The 22,452-nt window shown below is 39.4% G+C and overlaps 1 protein-coding gene across 2 annotated transcripts in view; it reads right to left on the reverse strand.

The window, feature by feature from the left end:
* Window positions 1-8,277, reverse strand: part of esamb (endothelial cell adhesion molecule b) — an 82,733-nt gene extending 74,456 nt beyond the window's left edge. Inside the window, exon 1 of one of the 2 annotated variants that reach the window (XM_054742536.2) lies at window positions 7,909-8,277. In XM_054742536.2, the coding sequence (XP_054598511.1) occupies window positions 7,909-7,966 (58 nt within the window). In that variant the 5' untranslated portion in view covers window positions 7,967-8,277. The remainder of the gene's footprint in view (window positions 1-7,908) is intronic. The other variant, XM_054742537.2, reaches the window with a different exon arrangement.
* Between the last annotated feature and the right edge of the window lie 14,175 nt (window positions 8,278-22,452).

Genomic DNA, 22,452 nt, shown 5'->3' on the forward strand with positions numbered 1-22,452 from the left:
AACAGTTTAATTCATTTTGACACATCTGACGCTCAGAATCACATCAAAATATTCTGATCCTATAACAGTTTAAAAAAGTACTACTTATCAATCCACCTGTTTGGAAAATATAGTTTATATTCTACAAAACTGATACATTAATGACTAGTTTGGACAAAAATCTTTGCAAATTAGGTCTTTTTTACATTATGATTACTCTAAGAAATAAAACATTGGATTTAATTGACAAAGTTAAGGCAATCTTTCCCACAAAACTGTCAATTAAGTGTAAAACGATACGGTTGTTATTTGCAATATTAATGGTAACTTATATCAGAAGTGAAATTGTTCTGTAAAGGCTACAGCTTTGTGCAATTGTCACAATTTGACATCATTAATTAGAATGCGATCACACTTTGTTCATGTTATTGACAGTATTACCTTGGATTTAATTGACAATATTAATTTGAACCTAACTGTACCAATGATAATGTGCTTTGGACTTAATTGACTTGATAAATTACAATTTAATAGTATTTATATGCTAAATGTTTTGGTGTAGTCAAAAATAGTTTAAACATGTTCCTGAGTTGTCATCTGTGCACTGTATTTGGGTGTTGCACTTTTCAGAGATCTTCAGCAAAGGTCAAACAAGCTAACTACAGAGTACAGGTGACAGACAACTCAAGAACCTTTTGAAACTTGTTTATACAGTTTCATTAACATTCAAGTAACACTCAAGGTCCTTGACCTACAATGGAAACCTGTTGTACGCCAGAGCTTAAATAAGGTGTAATGACAAAAACATTGTGTTGCATTAACAACTTTATTCATGAAAGCCTTTATGAGCAAAGATTCAACAAGCAACAATACAGCATACTACACTGAAGTGCTTTGACCAAAATGAAAACATTGGAAACAACTTTCCTGTTTCAACAAAGTGACGCTCTAGTGAGCAGTTGGATGTTGAAAACAATACAATATTTTTGGGCTCTACAGTTATAGATCTTCAACATCTACAGTCTGCAGATTTACCACTTCAACTCAAACTAAAATTACTGCATACTGCAATTACAGAAAATACTTAAAGCTGCTTTCTGGAGTTTTCCTCTTTCAGAAATTATGTATAATTTGTCAGAAATCCGTAAAAGTGGTTATTTTATCATGTACTGTGATAAAATATAAGCAATACGTTTATTTATTTATTTTTTTTGCTAAGCACGCCCCTGCCCGGCAAAGCTCCGTGCAATAGGACACTGAGCGCCGACCAGAACTAACCAATAGCGTTAGACTACCGCTTAGACGCTTCACATTTAAGGAATACCTCGGCTGATGCAGGGTTGATGAACTTTTCACGGACAAGAAAGTCTCTAAAATATAAACATATGAGAACACAACATGACATGAGAATAATACTTGTAAAACAACGCGTTTTAGCTCTGTTTGTCGGCTACAGAAGCACATTTATAAACAGAAACTTGAAATCCCCATCTTAAAAAAACAGAGGAACAGCGGTTTTGTGTGATACGTTTGTCAGCCACTAGATGGTGCCATTGGATGAGAGAAATACTCCGGAAAGAAGCTTTAACCAAAATGGAAAAAAAAAGTTAATCTTTGCATTTTTGTCCCTAATTCCAAAAAATTTAATTCAGAATTATGTTTTTTTCTTTATTCTAAACAAAACTGCAGCAAATGTCATTGATATTCTTTAAATGTAAAGGCCAACAATCCAACCCTTAACTACAAAGTACAACTCACAAACCTTTTATACAAACTCATAAAAATGTAAAAAAGTGTTAAGCTTCAAATGGCCTATTTCTCAAATCATATAAAAGTATTTGGTCCCTTGACATGCACTTTGTACAGTTCCAAAACTCCACAGCTGAACACCTGAGAGAGAAGGGGGAGAACAAATCAGTATGATGCAGTAAAACACATGCAAAGGGGGCAGTACAAAGCTGGTCTAACCTAAACAACCGTGTTACGTTTAGAAATAAATAATACAATTAAAATAACTAAAGTTAAACGTTCTGTGCACACGAGTAAATCCCCCCACCCCCCAGCCGCCGCTCTCACGGGAGACGTACGGAAGTGAAAACTGTCAGCGTGCACAAAATGCGGTTGCAGACGATATGGCCCTCACTTGATGTGACCGATAGGAGCCGGCTCCGTCTCGCCCTCACTCTCTTTGAGACTGGCTGCAGTGGATAGCTAACGTTCACCTAGCGGCCTGAAGCTGCGATAAAACAAATTAAATAAGCGTGCTTGTCAGAGCAAAATGCCACAAATTGCTTAAACATACAAAACACACGGACTATAATTTATCGGAAAAATACACGCCGTAACATATCACAAAGTTCTAGTTAAATAATATTCTACTAAAAATAGGAATAAATTACCTTAACTCTGATGTTTGGTGATTAGTCCCTTTTTCCAGACCGCATGGCCAAGCCCACAGCAGTGGATGATGAAGGCAACTGCGCATGCTCAGAAAGGTTGTGGAAAGGCTCTTTGGATTTAATTAAATGCGTTCAATACATTTTAGATATTACTATCATTTAGCATTATAATGTTTGAAATTGATTAAATCAAATGTAACAATATTAATTACATCCCTAAAATGAACATTGTAAATATATTGAAAATAAAACTATGAATTCAATTTAAAAAACCCTATGTCTCATTTCTTATAGCTTTTAGCTCATCAGTCATCCATTTCTCTGAACAGAGGCTGTTCAGGAAGCACTCTGGCAGGTAAGATAATAACAGACAAAAAAAATGTCACAAAACATCAATTCAAACACAAGTAAACATAACACTTTCTGTATTTCAGTGTGACTATTTCATAGCATCACACTAAAAATGATAAATGAACCACAAACTAGGCTTTTGGAGGTTCTGTAATAATTACTGGATTGGATAAAATGGCAAACCTACATCAGTTGTGTCCAAACAAGTCAGGATGAGGGCCAAAACTGCCCTTGCAGGCCTCAAATTAGGATAAATCAGAATTTAAAAATGTGAATATGTGTTTATCTACTTCCACTATAATAAAAATGCAATTAGGTGTTGTAAAAATCTTTCCGAGGGCCGCAAATGGCCACTCGGCCACACTTTTACCATGCTTTCTCCACATGGTAAAGGAATAAATGCTCTGGCACTTCCGTTGCTACAAATACATGTTATAAATGCTTATTTACATCCAACAGGTCACTACTTGAACCTTGTTTCTGAAGCTCCTGTAACAAAATAAAGAAAAAGCATATTTCATTTTTACTGGCATCATAAAATCCTCACAATCCTTCCTGGCTGCTTTATGTTATTTGCTGTCAGACACAATGCTGCATGACAGACGAGCATTTCCACAGAAAACCTGCAGAATGGAGTTTACACTTTCAGAAACACGAATTCCTGCGTCTTCTCTCTAAAAGATCAACTCTGATGGAGAATTAGCGCACCAGAACCGGCTTATCTAGACTTAAAAACACATTATGAGCTTTAAACTGAAATGGTTCAAATTGCCTTTGTGCTATCCCCACTTAAACTAAGTATCTTAAAGTGTCTCGTGAGGTTAAGACCTATTTTATTAACCCCCACCGCTACACAAAGACTTCTCTAATAAGAACTGTGTGCTTCCTACAATTACACACATGACTGACTGACTCAGGAGATATACTTCAAATGAAAAGCATGCCTACAGGCTTAAAGACATGTTTTTATTTCATTAGTATTCGGGGTTTCGGAGGATGTTACTGCTCAGGAGGAGTTTTATGCAACAATGAGCATCTAAAACACAACGCAACACAACAATGGCAGACATGGTGGTGATGGGGTTTTTCTAGACTCTGAGCCTGGAAACTCCACCCCCCAGCCGATCAATGGTTGACCAAAACTGGCGTTGCGTTTTCGGCCCGACTTCATACGGTTGGGACAAATCGTGGTAGCAACCCCACCCTAGGAATTGGCGATATGGCCTAAAATGTATATTGTGATGTAACTTAAATGGTGCGTTAAAAAAATGAACATAGTTTAGGAAAATTTCTGTTATAGATCAAGTTTTTTCATATTTTGAATACATTGTCAGTGGTCTCTAGTAGGAATGAATGCCTTGTAAGTCGTTCTCTGGGGAAACAAAGTTCGGTACGCCTGTTTGAGGATGTAGAAAGTAGCGTCAGATGGCAGGATTTGGAGTCTTACCTCCTGACATCTTGCCTCTGATTGGCTAACAGCAACACAACTCTACCACTGACTCAGTTTGCTTTGCAAAGCTGATGCTTTATCTCCACAAATAACATGCCTGAAGGAGTTCTGCTGTGTGGTTTAGTTGCTAATGCCAGCTGTTACCTTCTACTAGCTGTTTCCTGGGTGTTAAAACAACTGCTTTACCTGTCGCGAGTCAAGACGCGTGTGTCCATGAATGTTAAGTGACAGCATGACGTAGATCTGTCGGACTTTTCTGAACCAGACGTTTTCTGTCTGGTTTCAATCAGAGGCTAATGCAGGAGATAAGTGTAGATTTTGTTCACGTTTAGCCTGCATGAAAAACTCAGCGTGACCATGGACGTAATTTGGGGGGGGACAGGGGGGACATCCCCCCCCCCACACACACACACACACTTTTTCCAAAGTCAAGTTTTGACCCCTGCACTTTTTACCATCCATAAACAATATTACACTATATTAAATTGACACTGGTTGAGCTCTAGGACAAAGCGGAAAGCAACCGTTTGTGTTGAAGCCTGTTTCCCATTAGAACATACTGTCAAGATAGCAGCCCCCCCCCCCACCACCCCACCCCACCCCCACCACACCTCTAAAGTGAAAATCACGTCCATGAGAGTGACCGATCATTTTCAAAAAGAATAAGTAAAAATGGTTTATCAGTGAACCTGGTGGTTAAAGAGCTATCACACAGAGAAGACTTTACTATCACCTGGTATATTTTACTGCTCAACATCACTCAACTCAGTTCAGAAGGTTGAGTGAGTGGAGGATTTTTTTAAATTAGTAATCAGTTACTCGATGTTTGGCACACATCATGGTTGTTGTGGACAGAGTTTCATCCTGAGTGGACAGCCTGGCTGCGATATTAAAAGATACTTTTGCTTCACTTTTGTACAACAGAAGTCACCTCTCATCTCATCATCCATGGGTTTAAAGGCAGGTTGCTGAGGTCCAACTCATTCAGAACATTGACTCGTCACCAAGAAGACACCTTGAACGATGACTAATAATGAAGGACTTAAAGAAAACTTTATCCTGCAATCTCATCACAACAATGACGATGCTCGCTAGAGGTGTGAATCTTCACTTGTCTCCCGATTCGATTTGATTACGATTATTGGGTCAACGATTCAATTCGATTCGATATCCCGATGCATCCCGATGCATCGATTATTTGATTATTTTCCTCAGCTCTAATGCTCACAGGGTCATTTCATCTGCTATTTAACGCTAAAATAGTTAGAAACAAAGCATTTTCCAAAGTGCATTAGATCCAACAGTCCAACTAATACAACTATGAGTGTTGGCACTGTTATAATTTCAAATGTCAATGTCAACAAACCCAGAAACTTTATTTCCATAAAACTAAACATCTTGAGGGCTGAAACTCATTTTTCTCCTCTGGCAGCTGTTAAAACCTGCCAAAGCTTTGCGCTGATTGTTAATTTTTATGCGGCAGCCTGCAGGGAACGCTATTTGTTCAAAGTCTGGACCATGACCGGCTAATTTCTTGTTTAGCTAATCGTAATCAGAATTACCCTAAGCTGTGAGCGTTCTCCTCTCAAAAGGGGTTGGCTCATAAACACCAGCTTTACACCACAGCCAAGAGGCTCCAGCAGCCGTGAGTGAACACACTCGGCTTCTGACATGATAAGTGTTTTAAAGTAACAACAGTTTTTAACCATTTAAGCTATTCCTTCAAAAGTGAGTGACTGTGTGAGTAGAAACTTTACCATCTTCACCCTGAAGATGACTAGAAAATGCTCGTTTTGTGGAATGAGTAGGTGCAAAGAGAAGCTCTTCACCTGCTTTACGACTGCTGGCTATTATGCTAGCAGTTAGCATTTTCAGTTTGTCAACAAAAAGCATAGAAGAAGAAAAAGAAGTTTGCTTTTTTGTTAGCATCTTAGCGGAGCCTGGGAGAAAAAGTAAGAGAGTAATTTCCTCAGAAATGAAGCAAAGAGCTAAAACCGGAGTGAACACCGGAGCGGCCTACACTGGATTGAGGGAGCTGCAGGAGGCTACAATATCACTGACTGATGGTGACCTGGCTTTGTTGCTACTGGACTTGTAAGTAATGATATTTTTTGTCCAACAGAGTGGATCTTTTTACTACATTGTTTATTTTAGTATTAGTTGGCTCATGATAGTGTTAGCTCGTTGTTAGCACTAGCTACAGCAGGCCAACAGTTGTAATTCCACTTTCAACCAGTAGGGTGGAGGAGCAGGAAACTGCTCAGTGTTTCTAACAGTTGGGTCAAACAGAAAGGTATTTTTCGAAGTGGAGCCATCTTGACACAGTCGAAGGATTTCAACATCTGAATGGAAACAAATCCCAGATTTAGTCTAGTTTAATGATCTCTCGTCCTGCTGTCGTTTCATCAAACAAGCTACATCAACTTTGCTCATTTAAGCTCAGTTCACATGTTACTGACAGGGAAAACTGACAGGAATGGGAGGAAAAACAAAAGTCCAAATTAGGAAGGCCTTTTTGTTAACAGGAGCGTCTGGAGTTGCTCCTCAGTGAGCAGCAAACGGAGCTGATTCGTTTCATTCCACTTAGCACAAATCAAAGTGTGACAGATGAAATGACACGCCACAGCGACTCCCATGCAGAAGCCCCTTATTAAAGCCACAGATTTTATCTCAGTTTTCCATTTTTATTTTTTGATTTCAGGCCTGATGGGTGAGCTGAAGAGGGCTTCAGTTTCTGTTGTTTTCTGCTGCTGCATTTGTGCAACAACTCGCCAATATGAACAAAATTATTCTGACGTAAAAATAAAAAACAGAAGCTGAAAGAGTCATAAGGAAGAAGCCAACATATGTTAGCAAAGCGTGCAGCAGCAGAGCTGACAGGAACATGATTGGATCAGTCAGAGGGGCTTTTAGGAGCGTCCACGAGAGGAAAGGAAATCAGAGGCGACAAAAACATTTAAAATGTCATTTTTCTTTTTATGAAGCAGCGTTGGCGTCTGTTTCCTTAAAATTGGTGTTGATGCACACAAGTTTGAGCAGGATCTTCTAGAGCCAGGATGGATGACATCTCCTTCCTTCAGGTGAACTTCTGCAGTATTTTAACCTCGCAGAGAACATCAGCCATCAAAGGACACAAAAGCAACAATGTTTGACCTCTTTGAAATTCATTGGAGCATCCAGCCGTGCAGCAACATTAAGATGAAGTGCTCTGCTGTGAGCTTAAAAGGGCTCCTCTGTTAAAACACACAAACACAAACATGCAGGCTGCCTGCCTCAGAGGAATTCGCAGCAATAAAAATTACATAGAGCTGATTTCATGAATTGTAAGCACGCTTGCTGCTGCAGGGCAGGGGAGGAGGCAGAGGGGTCTCCATAGAATTGGTTTTAGGATCAAACTGTCAGCAACATGAAAACCGGCTGGGGTTTAATTTAAGTGATGCATTTATTCTCCCATCAGGGGAGTAGAGCAACTTACATGGAAAAACCTGGAAGCACACAAACGCATGCTTTTGTCAAACTCCATTCGTCATAATTAAAGATTAACTCCGTGTAGGGAATGAGTTGTTTAAAAGCAAAAGTGTGTTGTTTTTCCTCATTCTGAAGCAGATTTGACAACCAAAGCCTTTAAAACAAATGAAAAGCTGGAAAAAGAAACATTTCGCCACATTTACTCTTTAATTTCTAATAGATATATAAAAAGTTTCAGAAATCTCCAATTAATTAGCCTACCTGGGATAATCCATAGCAACATCACCAGCATGACTCGGAGCCTCTTCTTCATCTCCATGACGCAACATCCACCAGCTGTCAAGGCTGTCCCCAAACTGCAGCTTTTGTCCTCAGGTGACAATTACCTGCCCGTTAACGGAACCAGCGAGCCGGTGTGTGGAAGTAAAGCCCTGACTCCGGTTCCCATCCCGCCGGTAGAATGAGGCTGACCCGGCGCAGCGCGCGCAGGCGGCTCCGCTCCTTCCAACACGAAATTCAACTTTCCTTTTCCTTCCTGTTGGTCAACAATCAGGTATTAACAGCTTTACCTCCGCTGCGTGCAAGGAGCGTGTGTCTCCCTCCTGCACCTCCTCCAGGGACCAGGAGTTAACTGTATCATTGACCCCGCCAGAGCTGCTCGCTGCTGCTCCCTGCCGGTGGTGAAAGGGATCACACCCATTAACTAGTAGAGAAAAACTTACCTCGTGCTTTTTATTTTTCGCTTATTTATGTGCAGATGTGAGCTAAAATATGGTATGATGTCAGCATAAACGCATCTTTATCTTATATTCTGACTGCAGCATATCGTGGTATGTATTTGGCTACAAAGCTGAGTTTACACAGATGCATCGTGGTGCATCTGCTAGCACTGTTGCCTCTCAGTGAGATGGTTGCAGGTTTGCATCTCATCTGCAGCCTTTCTGCACAGAATTATCATGTTCACCTAATGCATGCAAGAGATTTCTCCCACAGACCCAAAACATGCTAAATTGTTTGTCCCAAGGTGTGAGTGTGTGACTGGTTGTGTCTTTGTTTGACCCTGTGACCCTGTATCTATCTGAAGATAGATACCAGCTCCCTGCAGTTAGGACAGAGGTGTTAATACTTTTAGAACAAGGGGCAAAATCATCTAGCGCAATGGTTTCCAAAATGAGGTTCACTACACCCACGGGGGCCCCCATAAGATTCCAGGGGTTCCCCATAATCGTGTCTGTGGTGAAGTTGTGAGGTCATTCAAGATTATTTCTGTTAATGAAGTTTATTCAATCCCGATAACATAATCAAAATGTTGTATTGTAAATGGCCTGTATTTGATATTGTGCCTTCTAAGGTCCTAGAGCCCCTCAAGGCACTTTACAACACAATCACTCATTCACGCATGCACACATTCACACCCTGGTGGTGACGAGCTAATGTGGCTAAGGCTGCCATGGGGCGTGCTGACGGGGGTGAGGCTGTCAGGCACAGGTTCCACCAGTCCCTCCAACCACCACCAGCAGGCAAGGTGGACTGGGTATCTTGCCCAAAGACACAATGACAGCAACAGTGTGAGCGGGGCTTAAACCTGCAACCTTCTGATTGCAGGGAAAATACTTAACTCCCCTCCCACTGTCACCCCTAGGGTGTTTAAAAGTTATAACTGCATATGTGGGTTGGTGTTGGGGGTCCTCAAGGGAAAAAGGTTGGGAGCCACTGATCTAGTTAAATGCCGTCACAAGCAAGACAAAGTTTTTTTTGTTGTTTAAAAATTCTACATTTTTCTGTCCACACTGCTCAAAACTAGCCTCGTATTAATAAAACCCAAAAACATAAAAATCTTTACAAATTTTGACCTGCATTAACATTTTGCTGGAAAGACAATTTTACATTATTAATTGCCATTGGGGGTGCACAAAATCCCTCTGAGGGCAAAAAATGGACCCCACCAGGGTCACACTTTAGTGCCTGTGTTAAGATGACGAGTTAGCACTGCCTGTTAGCTAATCTTCTGGAGAATCATTAGCTGGATTTCAATGACACTTTCAAATAGGATGTGCAACCGATGACTTTTGAGTTGACCCATTTTAAAATTGCCTAATGGCCTTTGAAAACAACAACAACAACAACAACAACAAAGCCTGCTACTATTCTGCCAGTTGTACTAATAATGCTGGGCTACATAATAGCTGAACGTCACTTACAACACATCCTCTGACTGCTGACAGATTGCGGGTGATTCTGTAACTGGTTATAATGTTTTGTTTTGTTTTTATTTTGCAGAAGACGCATCTTCTATCAAAGCATACGATGAGCATCACAAAGGAACAGGACAATGGTTGGCTCACGGCAGCATTTAATTATACGACTAATTAATAATCTTCAGGTGTTGTGTTCAAAACAACAGATCCAACTTAGAATATAAATGAAAATTTAGCCTAATTTAAATAATTAATGTTTCCGTTTTCTTGTAATTTTGTTAATTATGTTGTATTTTCTCTCAAATGAAGCTTTTGCCATCATAAAATTTGCATCTCCTCATTTATTTTTCAACAATCTTAACATTCAAATGAACAACAAACACGCACGAATACAAAGGACATACACATTCATCCCCTCACGACTAGCTTCATTGCACTTGTATAAATCGTTGTGATTAAATGTTCGATTCAAGCAACAACTGTCATCTTTGAGCACCAGGATGAATTGTGAGCAAGCACACGGCCTGCCCTTACACATGTAGATATTCTGGTACATTTCAGCTGCAGAATAATTCATACAAGATGTCATGACTTATTCAGAGCGGGTCATTCTGGGACACATTGGACTCTCAAGATTTTACATGAGGTTTCCATGCGCAATGTCACCTGGATGAACCTTATAATAAAAAATAAAGTGGAACTAAGCTTGGTAAAGTGGTTTATTTTGCGAGAACTGCACAAAAATCCACCCCGTTGTGCTTAAATGCACACGGACAATCAGTCCTGCAGGTGATAATTAAATAAAAGGGTACTAATTTAAATGATCAATTATTTTATTATGCACTAATAAGGAACACTCTAAGCTATTGCACAAATATGCAAGATGTATCTTTGGTCATTATGCGTGATGTTTAGCTACAGAACAAATGATGTCAAAACTGAAACTCTTTTTTTTTTACTTTAAATTTAAAAAATCTGTCTTTAATGTGGTTTTTTTTTCTGAACAAAAAGTAATTCGTGGATAAGCATGCACTAGAAAGAGGATGTCACTGCCATGTGTGAATAATTGATTGCTTAAGTGTGATGAAGGAGGCACACACAGATATATAAAACTGCTCGGCTTGCATGTCTGGGCATTTTCAGCCTGGTTCTCCTTGCAAAATGTACAAAAAAATAAGCTGAATTTTTATGAAGTCAGTTACACTTGAAAAAATAGTTAATTCAACAAAACTGTCACAGAATATTTTGCTTGCTGTGATTTTGCGCAAAAGATAAACAGCCGGAAAAGAGGAGAGACAGCGACGTGACAGAATCTAATCTCAGCCGGCGTTTAGAAATGTTTCTCTGGTGGATTTGTTTACATGGATCTGGTGTCCAGGAAGACTCCCGGAGGTTTTCCTGAATGCATCCATTGAAATCAACAGCAGATGTTTGTTTGTTTGTTTGTTTGTTTTACTTCAGTGCCAGATAGCAGCCAGCCTTGACCGGTAAATTCTGTACAGCAGCTCGTGACAGGAAAGGAGTTTCCGTAAAACCGTTAAACAACCCTGCTTTTGTTGTCAAAACTGATCAAACTGAAACTTTTAAAAAAGCAAAAGATTACCATTTTTCCTGAAAAGATGTATTGAGTCTTTTGTGCCACCTAGTGGAGTCCACACAGTCAAACATCAAACTTGCAACTCACAGAAAACAAAGATTATAAAAGATTTTTTAAAGTTAAAAAAGAAAGACAGTTTTATTTTTCACATCAGGTTCCAAAGATAAACAACTTGTGCAAGGAAATACGTAATATATGAGCTAAAAACTATACAGTGATTCCCAAAGTTTGGGTCAGAGCTCCTTTTTAGGTCATAAAACCAGAATTTTGAGGTCTTCAGATTTCTAAATACATTTAACGTAAAGAAAAATAAAATCCAACACATCAGAAAAATAATGCCTTTCACTATAACAGATGGACAAGTTTCATAAACGGATATAAATAAACCTTTATGAGTCACAACTGTTGTGTTTTCAACATATTCTCCTGTTTATATATATATATATATATGTATGTATGTATGTATGTATGTATATGTATGTATATGTATGTATGTATGTATGTATGTATGTATGTATGTATATGTATGTATGTATGTATGTATGTATGATTGTATGTATGTATGTATATCACACTCACTAGTCCTTGGCCTCCTTCCTTACAGCTAGTGTACAGTCTCAGAGTGCTGGTTTTGTGATGAAACCCTTCATGCATGGTGAGGAGCTTCCTTGTCTGAGCATCTTTGTTCTGTATTTCTTCTTTGGCCAGCTTATTATTCCTGCAGGTCGGAGATCTGATTACTGGCAGGACGTAACTGTTTATTGCAACAACAAACCCAGTTACAGAAGTTGTTTTTGTGTATACTGTAACCCCAAAAGTTCAAAATAATCAAATATATTGAGTATAAAACTCATATAAAAAAATGTTTTTAGAACTCAAATGTGTTGAGCTTGTTCAACCTTTTCCTTGTTTTAAGTACATAGAACTCAAACGTTTTAATTAATCTGAATTATTTCTTTTTTTAAGTAAGCATAACTTTAATTAATCAATAAAACTTACCTTTAATGAGTAATATTAACAAAAAATGATTGATTTATTATTTTATGTTTCTATGTTATTCCATTCGTCTTCAACCCTAAAGTGTGTCTGATAAAAAGACTTGTATCTTTTTTTTTTAAAGTTGTAGATTTCCAGGAAAAACAACCACAAACTAGCAATGATGATGGATTGCAGGAACAATAAACAACTGCTGGGCGTGGCGCATTGTAGGTAGTCATATTTTCTGTTATTTTGCTCTATTTTGGGGTGTTTATGTATGTTCATTGTGGAGGATTGTTGTTCTCAGTTATTATTTCATTCAGTGTTGCATATGTGGTGTTACTTTCTGTATCATGTTGGCCCCATAAGTGAGGAAGTTGGTCAAAGTAATGCTGTGCTGTGCCGCCCCATTGTTATTACTACTGTGGTTGTTCACACCAGATACTCTTGACTTGACTTTGACTGTCCTACTTTCATTGGCTGTTAGCATCTAGGGGTGTGTGAGTCATGATCTGGTGTTAGTTACTGCCTTCACCAGCCTGCCATTGTCACTTTTAAGTAAATTCAGCTTATTTGGGTTAGGGTTTAATAGGTCCATTTAGAGTTCATATAAGTTATATTATTTAAGTTAGTAAAAACATGTAATAAAGTTCAAATAAAATAAAATATGCAAGTTTAGTGAAGTAAAACGTTGTAATTTGCTTAAGTGCTAAGTTTATGTTTATGTTTATTCATTTAGCAGACGCTTTTATCCAAAGCGACTTACAATTTATAACCTATAGGGCATGTTGTGGACATGTTATAGGTTGGAGGTAGTTAAATGCTTTGGTTTTATTCAGGTCATATTTTTTTAGGTTATGGTAAACAGTTTTTAGATAAGTTAACTTAAAATTATTAGGTAATCAGTTTCCTCATAAATTTTGAGTTCAGTGAACTTATTCGAGGCTACAGTGTATCAGTGTTTCCAAAGTGACCAAGTTTAAACACATTTTGAACCATTTATTATGACACCTAGAGATATGGACAAGCTGTCCTCTTTGTGAGACTGGACTCTCGCCACTTTTTATATAACCGAACCCTTGTTTGTCCATAGGCAAGTGTTATATATATATATATATATATATATATATATATATATATATATATATTTTTTTTTTTTTTTAAACCAGCTCAAGCCCTACTGAAGTTCATCATCAGAGCCGGCATAAGAGGCTCTACAGGTATGGATTTATTTCTACAACTGACCAAGCCCAGCTGCACTTGAGAAGCTGAAGGAAAGCTGTTTTTGATTGAAGAGACCAGACTGCATTAAACTGGCTGAAATGGATCAATTTTTAATGGGATCTACAGACAGACAGCATCCATGGACTGACTCTCTGATTAACTCGGCACCAGGAAAAATAAACTCTTCTATGCTGCAATCTATTTATACATCCTCACTCACTTTCACTTCGGGAGAATGTTGATATTTTCAGTTAACTGAAGAAAATAAACATTTAAAGGAGCAACATGCAAGAAGTCTACAGTCAAATAATCATAAAAACAGTCAAATGTCTCAATCATGTGTAGTGTGATGGTTTATGGCTCTTTTATGAAAGAGGAACCATTCTACATATTAATTTGAGATATTAATTTTAATAAATTAATAACCAAATTTTATAGAATTAAGAAGACTCAAAGGTTGTTTTCATCGATAAACTGACAATCATATCCGCGTGTCTGTGTTTCAGTTCAATGAAGAGGCAAGTTTGAAAGTTAAGAATTTTAATTCTTCAATTTAAACTAATGATTTGAAATGACAAGCATAGGAAATTAATCAACATTGGCAACCTTGTTGGACAATCTTTAACAGTTGATATCTTAAGCTTGCACAAATAGACCTTGTGTTGGATGTGTGAAGACTGAGAATGATGTGATATGAATGCGTGTGTGCGTCTGATTTTGCTTCAGGAAGAAACAGGTGTCTGAGTGAAAAGTGATGGTTTGAATAAAACTTAGTTCTTATTAGAAAAGATGCATCAGACGCTATCTCTCGTGGACTGCCTCACAGACTTTCGGGATGTCACAGGAGGATGTTTCATCCAGGACACCTTGGCTGGCCCCGGTCCAGAGTTGACCTCGGTACACGTTAATGAAGCGGTTGACAGATGCGCTTTCTTAAGTTTAAATTACTCAGAAATCAAAAGACTCTGGACGAGTCTGCGTTAGCTGGTTGCAATTCAGCTATCCTGTCTGGCTTGACAGGAATAGCGTGGGGGGGTGGGGGGTGGGGCCGGTGGGGCTCCGTTCCCCCGTTAGCGTTTGTTCACACGTCCTCTCTCTCTCGTGGTCCAACACGAACTGAATCATGAACTGAAACTTACCAAAAGCCTTTCTCTTCTCAAAGCAAACTTGTGCGTCAGAGCAAATGTGTTTTGGAGTTTACTGTGAGAGTAGACCTGTGTGAGCGAGTGTGAATGTCATCACTAAACATCTTTAAACATTATTTAATTAAGCATAATGATTCATTATAGTTATTATGATTACCCAAAGCATAATAATCATTCATTTGATTAAAACACATTTATAATGAGTAAAATGGTAAAATGATTATTTAGCATTAATAAACAAAGGAAGCGTAAGACTCTTTTATTATGACTAGCTTTCATGAGAACTCCTTCGGCTGGAAGCTGCAGGTGTGGGATGTTGTGGTTTCTGTTGAATCTTGCAGACTTCATGTCGGCAAAGGTCTTAATCTGTGGGTGAAAGTTCTGAGCGACCCAGGTCTTGACCCAGCCGGGCAAATGAAAGCTTTGGCACAGAAAACCCATATTTCCTCACGTTACACATGTTAGAAGGAAGGTTATATTGGAGCAGATTTCATCCTCAGCCGGCTGGGGGGTTGTCAGTTTTTCTCCTTTAAAAAAAACTACAGGATATAGCTACTGTTTACTTTCACTGAGGTTGTGAGGTTGCCAAATCTGTGCCAATCAGCATTCCTGACTTTTTTAATTAGCAAGTTCCAGAGAACCAGTCAGTAAACAGGAATGAAGAAGGCTAGATGCTAACATTGAGCTAACAATGCTAACAGAGATTTAAACACAAATAGTTGGCTATAAAAATATCTCAAGCTACTTTAACAACTCAATATTATAGTCAAAAGTATGTGTGAAATGTCAACTTCACTGAAAAACCATTTAAATAATTATTTCTGATTATTATCCATCACTCTGGGTTTTTCATGCTAGCTGAACATGAAAATAGTCTCCTACACTATCCTCCTGCATTAGCTTATGATATCGACTGTGAAATGCTAGGATTCATAAAGCCTGACAGTACGTCACTCTGTCACTTAGCATTCATGGACTCACCCATCTTCACTTGCAAAGGCAGTTGTTGGTTTAGCGTCCAAGAAACAGCAGAGGACGTCTCGACTAGTAGAAGCTAACCGTTAGTATTAGCAACTCCACCTCTTGGCAGAACTCCTTCAGGCTAGTGTTCTTTTTGGAGATAAAACATCAACGTTGCAGAGCAAACAGAGTCAGTGGTAGAGTCCTGTTGCTGTTAGCCAATCAGAGGCGAGATATCATAAAATCAGGAAATAGGACTCCAAATTCTGCCGTGCTCAGCCCGACTCTGATCTGGCTCACTATTAGTTCCTGAAACAGCCACACCTGAGCTTGTTTCCCAGCTTACAAGGGATTCATTCCTACTAGAGACCACTGCAAATGTATACATAATCTGAATAAAGTTGTTCTTGATGTGAATAACGAGTCAACCGTGGCGTTTTACTTCCTTTAATGAGTTGCTCAGAACTATAATAACAATCTAACAGCAACACAGCAAACAACCACACGCCCTCTTCTCATGCCATATTACTGTAATAAGTGTAGTAAGTGCTCCCTACCGTAAAACACCCAAGAGTGCTAACACCAGATAGGACAATGTATTTATTTACTTATCGACTTACAGTGAATGACTTATCTTTGCTTTTCATCTAGAATATTCTGGTGCTGATCCACTGACAACAGCCATGAAATTCATGGAACGGATGTGAATGAGTGAGGAAAAATAGACCGCAGAAACCAAATTTGACCACATTTGACCTAATTCATTCTCACATATTGCACCTTTGAACATTTTTATTGTTTTTTCTGCATATCTAAAACTCCACATGCACCAAATTCCTGCACACAGACACCGACCTTAGTGACCTTTTCAATAAGTCGTATTTTAATGTGAGTGAAACTGCCAGTAAAAACTAATTCATCCAGCACCTGTGCTTTTTTTAATTTTTTTATTTATTTTTTTATTCTCATTTATTGTGGTTGTTGTATGTTTTAGAGAGCGAACATCTACCAAAGACAAATTCCTTGTAAATGTAATTTTACTTGGCCAATAAATCTGAAATCTGAAATCTGAAAATCTGAATCTGAAACCTTTGGCATCTGCCACCAATCAACCATCAGAACTGTAAAAACAAACAGAGAAAGTTGAAGTTAATGTCTCAAGACTTGAATGGAAAATTTCATTTGCATAAATGCCAAACAAATAAAAGGACTTTTTCTTTGCTTGAGTGAACAGGAATGGAATTTTAATTCTACCTGCGTTTCTTCCTCTGGTGTCAGTGAATCCTATTATAGTAATCCTTCTTTTCTAAAGCAGAAGTTGTCCTCCTCTCCTCACAATGTGTTCGAAACCAGAGGGTTTGAAGGTGACAGGAGCTTGAAGAATCCTCACTGTGGAATTGGAGCTATTATTTTGCTCTGGACCATGACTACTTCATTCCTGCATTTTCATTAAAAACATAAAAGTCACAGTGACACGCTGATGTGGTACAGCCTGGACACACGGAGTCCTGACAGTCTGAATTATCTTTGTGTGTGTGTGAGGCTGAGTGTCATCCACGTTGGGCGATGTGAGCGCCGCGTAATGAGCCTTCGGGTCATTTATCACCCTCAGCTGTCATTACTGAGGATATTAGATTTGGACGAGAATAAGGAATGAGTGGGTGACCTCATCTGAGCTTGGTTTATCTTTCAGAAAGAGACAATTCAATTTATTCATTTCTATCTTCTAAAAGGGACAGTTTGGCTTTTAAAAGTTGGTTTCTGTGGAAATTTGAATCTTACTTAGGGAAAGTGCAAACTGACATCACCTCATTAGCTACGTTTACATGGGCACAAGTAATCAGAATGAACGCCCTATCAGACCAAAAATTCTTCATGTAAACATGTCAGTCGGAATATTCTGACCAGATATGGCCCGATCAGAAAGAAATTTCATTCCGATTGAGAGGTGTGGGTTTGTCCGACCATCATCAGGGCGACGGTGGCACAGGAGTTAAGTGCTCGCCCCGTAATCGGAAGGTTGCAGGTTCGAGCCCCGCTCAGTCTGTCACCGTCGTCGTGTCCTTGGACAAGACACATAACCCACGTTGCCTGCTGGTGGTGGTCGGAGGGACCGGTGGCGCCAGTGCTCGGCAGCCTCGCCTCTGTCAGTGCGCCCCAGGGCAGCTGTGGCTACATTGTAGCTCATCCCCACCAGTGTGTGAATGTGTGTGTGAATGGATGAATGACTGATTGTGTTGCTGGTTGAGCCACACACATGGACATTACAAATAATAAATTTACTCTCTCTCTATCAAAGGGTGTGTCGTCCTTTAAGGTAATATGGGATGAAATTAAATTACCTATCAGTCCATAATGGGGAAAATAGCATAAGTCAACGGACAAAGCTATAGTTGTGGACAAGATGGAGATATTTCACAATTAATTTTCCGAGAAAGGCAACTCTGTGCATGCTCAACTTATTTAATCTGATTGAATGCTTGGTGCATGCTCACGGTGTGATCGGATCGTTTCAGTTATTGTCCATGTAAACAGAGATTTAGGATTTCCGATAAACCAAGGTTTGAATCGATAGGGGAAATTTGCCACATGTAAACATAACTATTGTGACCAATAAGAAAGCGGCCCCTCTGATCACTGTGAGCTAACCACTCTGAGGCCTTGACCTGCTTTTTATTTGAAGGTCCTTTTAAAGGTCCTCCGGGAGGGGCTCAGAGTAGATCTGCTGCACACATCCAAAGGAGCCAGTGGAGGTGGCTCGGGCATCTGATTGGGATGCCTCCTGAGCGCCTCTCTGGTGAGGTTTTCCAGGCATGTCCAACCGGGAGGAGACGTAAAGGAAGACCCAGGACAGGACACGTTGGAGGGACTTTGTCTCTCAGCTGGTCAGGGAACACCGCAGGATTGCCCTGGAGGAGCTGGACCAAGTGGCTGGGCAGAGTGAAGTCTGGGCCTACCTGCTTAGGCTGCTGCCCCCGTGGCCCCACCCCGGATAAGCAAAAAAAAATCGATGGATGGGTAGTTTTTATTAGTTTGTTTAAAAATATGTCATAAATCTTAAAATAATATTTTATTATCAGTCGGTGTGAACTTACCAAGCGTGTAAATATTTCTCATTCTATTTTCTACATCTTGATTTTAGGTAATTTTACTCTTTTTGTGACTTTATTTTTCCAACATAACAGAGATCCTGCATCATTTCACTTCCCTGAACATAACCCCGAGTCTCTTTAAGATAAAACAGTTTGGGTGCAAACATAATAGTCAAATTAGGATTTATAGAGCCAAAGCAAATGAGAATGAGATCAGTGTGTTAGTTTGTCTCATTGTGGATGTTTTCTGCCTTTAGTCAAACCAAACATTCCATTTGGAGCTGTTTTCCTCTCAACACCTCCCTTTGACTTCGGCAGTTCTGCTCCTCTGGTTTTACTTAGCTTTGGTGGTTTGTTTGGATGTTTCTAGTCCTCAAAAAGCTTCCTGGTGAGTGTTGGTGTGAAAATGTCAGCAGTGACAATAATAATAATAATACCAATTGTTGCTCCACGAGTCCTGAGTCGGCCTTTTCAAGCCTAATGAGGGGTTTGAGAGTTCAGCTAATTGATTGACTTCCATCGGTTTGATTGTGTTGGGAAAGTTGTGAGATGAAAATGAAAAGTGAACACTTTGAAGATAAGGTTTTCTTTCTCTCAAAGAGTTACGCTGAATTTAGTTTTCCTCAGAAAGGAGGACTTCATCCAGAGCAGTGGGTGTTTTTCAATGATCTGAAAGGAGTGGTTCAAGCGAAAAGTGTTGGCGCGCTAGAATTTTTATATGGAGTTGATCACAGATGTACATAAATAAAATAAAAGTTTGTTTTTTTTGCTCTTGGTTAAAGGGGCCATGTCATGGAAAATCCACTTTTTGGAGCTCTTGACCATGGGATATTTTTGGCAGCATTCGTGCAATTTCCGATTATAGCTGCAAATTTAGAGCTTTACTTTGAAAATCCTGTAAATGGAAACTATCAGGCCCTGCTCCTCTCCCAAAAGCTAGTCTCTGGTCTGTAACCTGTCCCACCTGGCCAGCACAGGATATGTGGTGTGGGTGTCATGTAGCAGGCTTGGTAGTCCAGTGGTTAGAGTGCCGGGCTGGACACCTGGCCCACCACAGCCACACAGTAACTGACTCAGCTAAGACGCTGTAGTAGGCACAATTGGTCAGAGCGGGCGTGGGCGGAGTTTCACTGAATCAAAGAGTTTTAATTCCGGGTTTGCATTCAGGCTGAAGAAAATAACTCGTATTTAAGATAAATGACATCTCAATAGTGCCAACGGTAATATTTTTATATGCTGTGCCTCCCTTTGCTCTCAAAGGTTTAAAATGGCGTGATATGGAACCTTTAAAAAATTTCAAGAGACCCTTCACCAAGAAACCATTTTTAGTTATTTTTTTCCTACACCTTGCTCATTAGCTTCCGACAGTAAAAGGCGAAGGTTTTAAAATCTTGACAGATCTACGTCACACTGTTAACATTCATGCATCTTGGCTCGCGACGGCAAGGCTGTTGTTGCTTTAGCGTCCAGAAAACAGCAGAGGATGTCTCTGAAGCTAACCGTTAGCATTAGCAACTCCACCACATGACAGAACTCCTTCAGGCTTGCGTTATTTGTTGAGATTAAACAATGTAATGATCTGAAGTTGTATATTTATACACTGTAATTAGATCTAAGTAATTAATCAGAAGTGGTTGTTTTTATCATCAGGGAGTTTACTTAAACACTCTGTATTGACTGAGAGACAAGAAAAGAGAGAGTTGGGATCGTTTAAGAATCTTTAATTTCTATAATTATAAATTCTTACAATCTACCAGGACTATCTCAATGATGTTTCGTGTTGGTGTGTGTGTGTGTTGTTCAGAATCTCTAGGCTGACGTAGCGAATCTGGTTGTTATGACTAGGCTACCACGAGGCTTCAGAAGCTGATGACATGAGCCGCCATTTTGTGCTGTGACCACGTACCTATGGAGTCTCCCGTGTAGATCAGGAAATGCCAGGTCCTAGACCTCGGACGTACTGGAGCTGGTGAAACAGCGGTCGCAGCACTACAAAGCCTGTCTGAAGGGTCGGCTCCGGTAGCAGTCGGCAGGCGTCAGCAAGTTCACTCTTATTTTGAAGGAACGTCGTCTTGTTGGTTCAAACGACGGAAATCTCCAGCTTGACAGTTCTCAGCTTAAAATAGAAAGTACAGCTGGCCAGCCTGTACTTCTCTTTTGGCGGTGATGGATTGAGAGCTGGTTGAAAACAATGTTGAGAGTATGATGTAACTCCTTTGGAGCTCGGATCGAACAGAGCTGAGGTTAAAATGGAACTGACTATAAAATGGCGTTGCCTTCTTTCATATCCCCTAATTGTTTACAAATCTTAGTAATCGGGATTGGACGACTTTCATTAAACAACCCAGATTCTGCCCTACCACAGACGAAAGTTCTGATTGGTTGAGAATAATGTGTCATGCGTTTCCATGGTAATGTAGATCAGTCTGTCTGGTGCAGCCCTGTTTATTCATTAAACACATAACTCATGACATCTTTATTTCACAGATCATTCACCTGATTATTAATGATCAACAAATGCTTTGATTAGCTTATCACAAATAAAGTACTTTGATTAATTAATGAAAAGTGTTCTTCTTCTCTTCTTCTGTCTCTTCTCCTGGAATGTAAACATACTGAACCAAGCGTCCGACCTTGGCGATGTTACTGTGTGAAGGGGCAGCTGTTAAGGGCAGACAATAGGATCTTAATAACGCTACAACATCAACGTCACAGAGCAAACACAACTATAGCCAATTCAAGGCGAGATGTCCAAATATCAGATTCCAAATCTAGCCATCTGAAGCTACTTTCTCCTCCAGCTGAATTCTACATCCTCAAACAGGTGCAACAGAGGTTTTTTTCTCCCGAGTACGACTTACAAGGCATTCATTCCTATTAAAGACCACTGCAAAAGCATTAAAAATATGAGTGAAGGACCGCTTTAACGCATCAAACTAACAAACTTGTTTGTTGTTGGTCAGTTGTTTTCAGCGCAAAGCACTAGTTTATTTAGAAAGTAGTTTTTAGTGTCTTGTTTGAATTATTTTAAGCCTAGAGCTGATTTGTTTTGAGAAAAATGCAAATCTTGTTTTTAAGCCCATTTCTGAACAAATAATGGACAAAAAAAGCATCAAAAGACTTTAAAAACTCTATTATTCCTGACAAATTGAAATCATTACAAAAACAGGAGTTTAGAAGATAAAAATATATAAAACAAACTTTACAATTTGGATAAAACTTTGCGGTTATACTACTTTTTACCAGCAGATGGCGGCCCTGAGCTTCAGCTGCTGCTTTCACCTGTTCTGAGGTCTGAAATGATCCTTTTCCTGTTTTATTTTCCACTCTGTGTTCAGTCCTCTTTCTGGTACAGCTTTGTACAAGGTCAGGGCAAGCTGCTGCATGCAGCCGAGTATATTTCTCAATGTGCAGAAGGCTTCATGCAGCACACGGACAAAAGCAAATATATACAAAGAAAACAAGGCCAGAACATCTGCATGAATAAGAGATGAAGTGTTTAAGCTTCAGCCCATGAAAAAAACATTTATGATACAGAAATGTGAAGGAGAAGCAGGACTCAAGGCGTGTGAGGCAACATGGCGGCTCAGAGAAAAAATGAGCTCTTGAGC

Source organism: Nothobranchius furzeri, chromosome 13 (assembly GCF_043380555.1).
Source record: "Nothobranchius furzeri strain GRZ-AD chromosome 13, NfurGRZ-RIMD1, whole genome shotgun sequence".
NCBI classification, from domain to species: domain Eukaryota; kingdom Metazoa; phylum Chordata; class Actinopteri; order Cyprinodontiformes; family Nothobranchiidae; genus Nothobranchius; species Nothobranchius furzeri.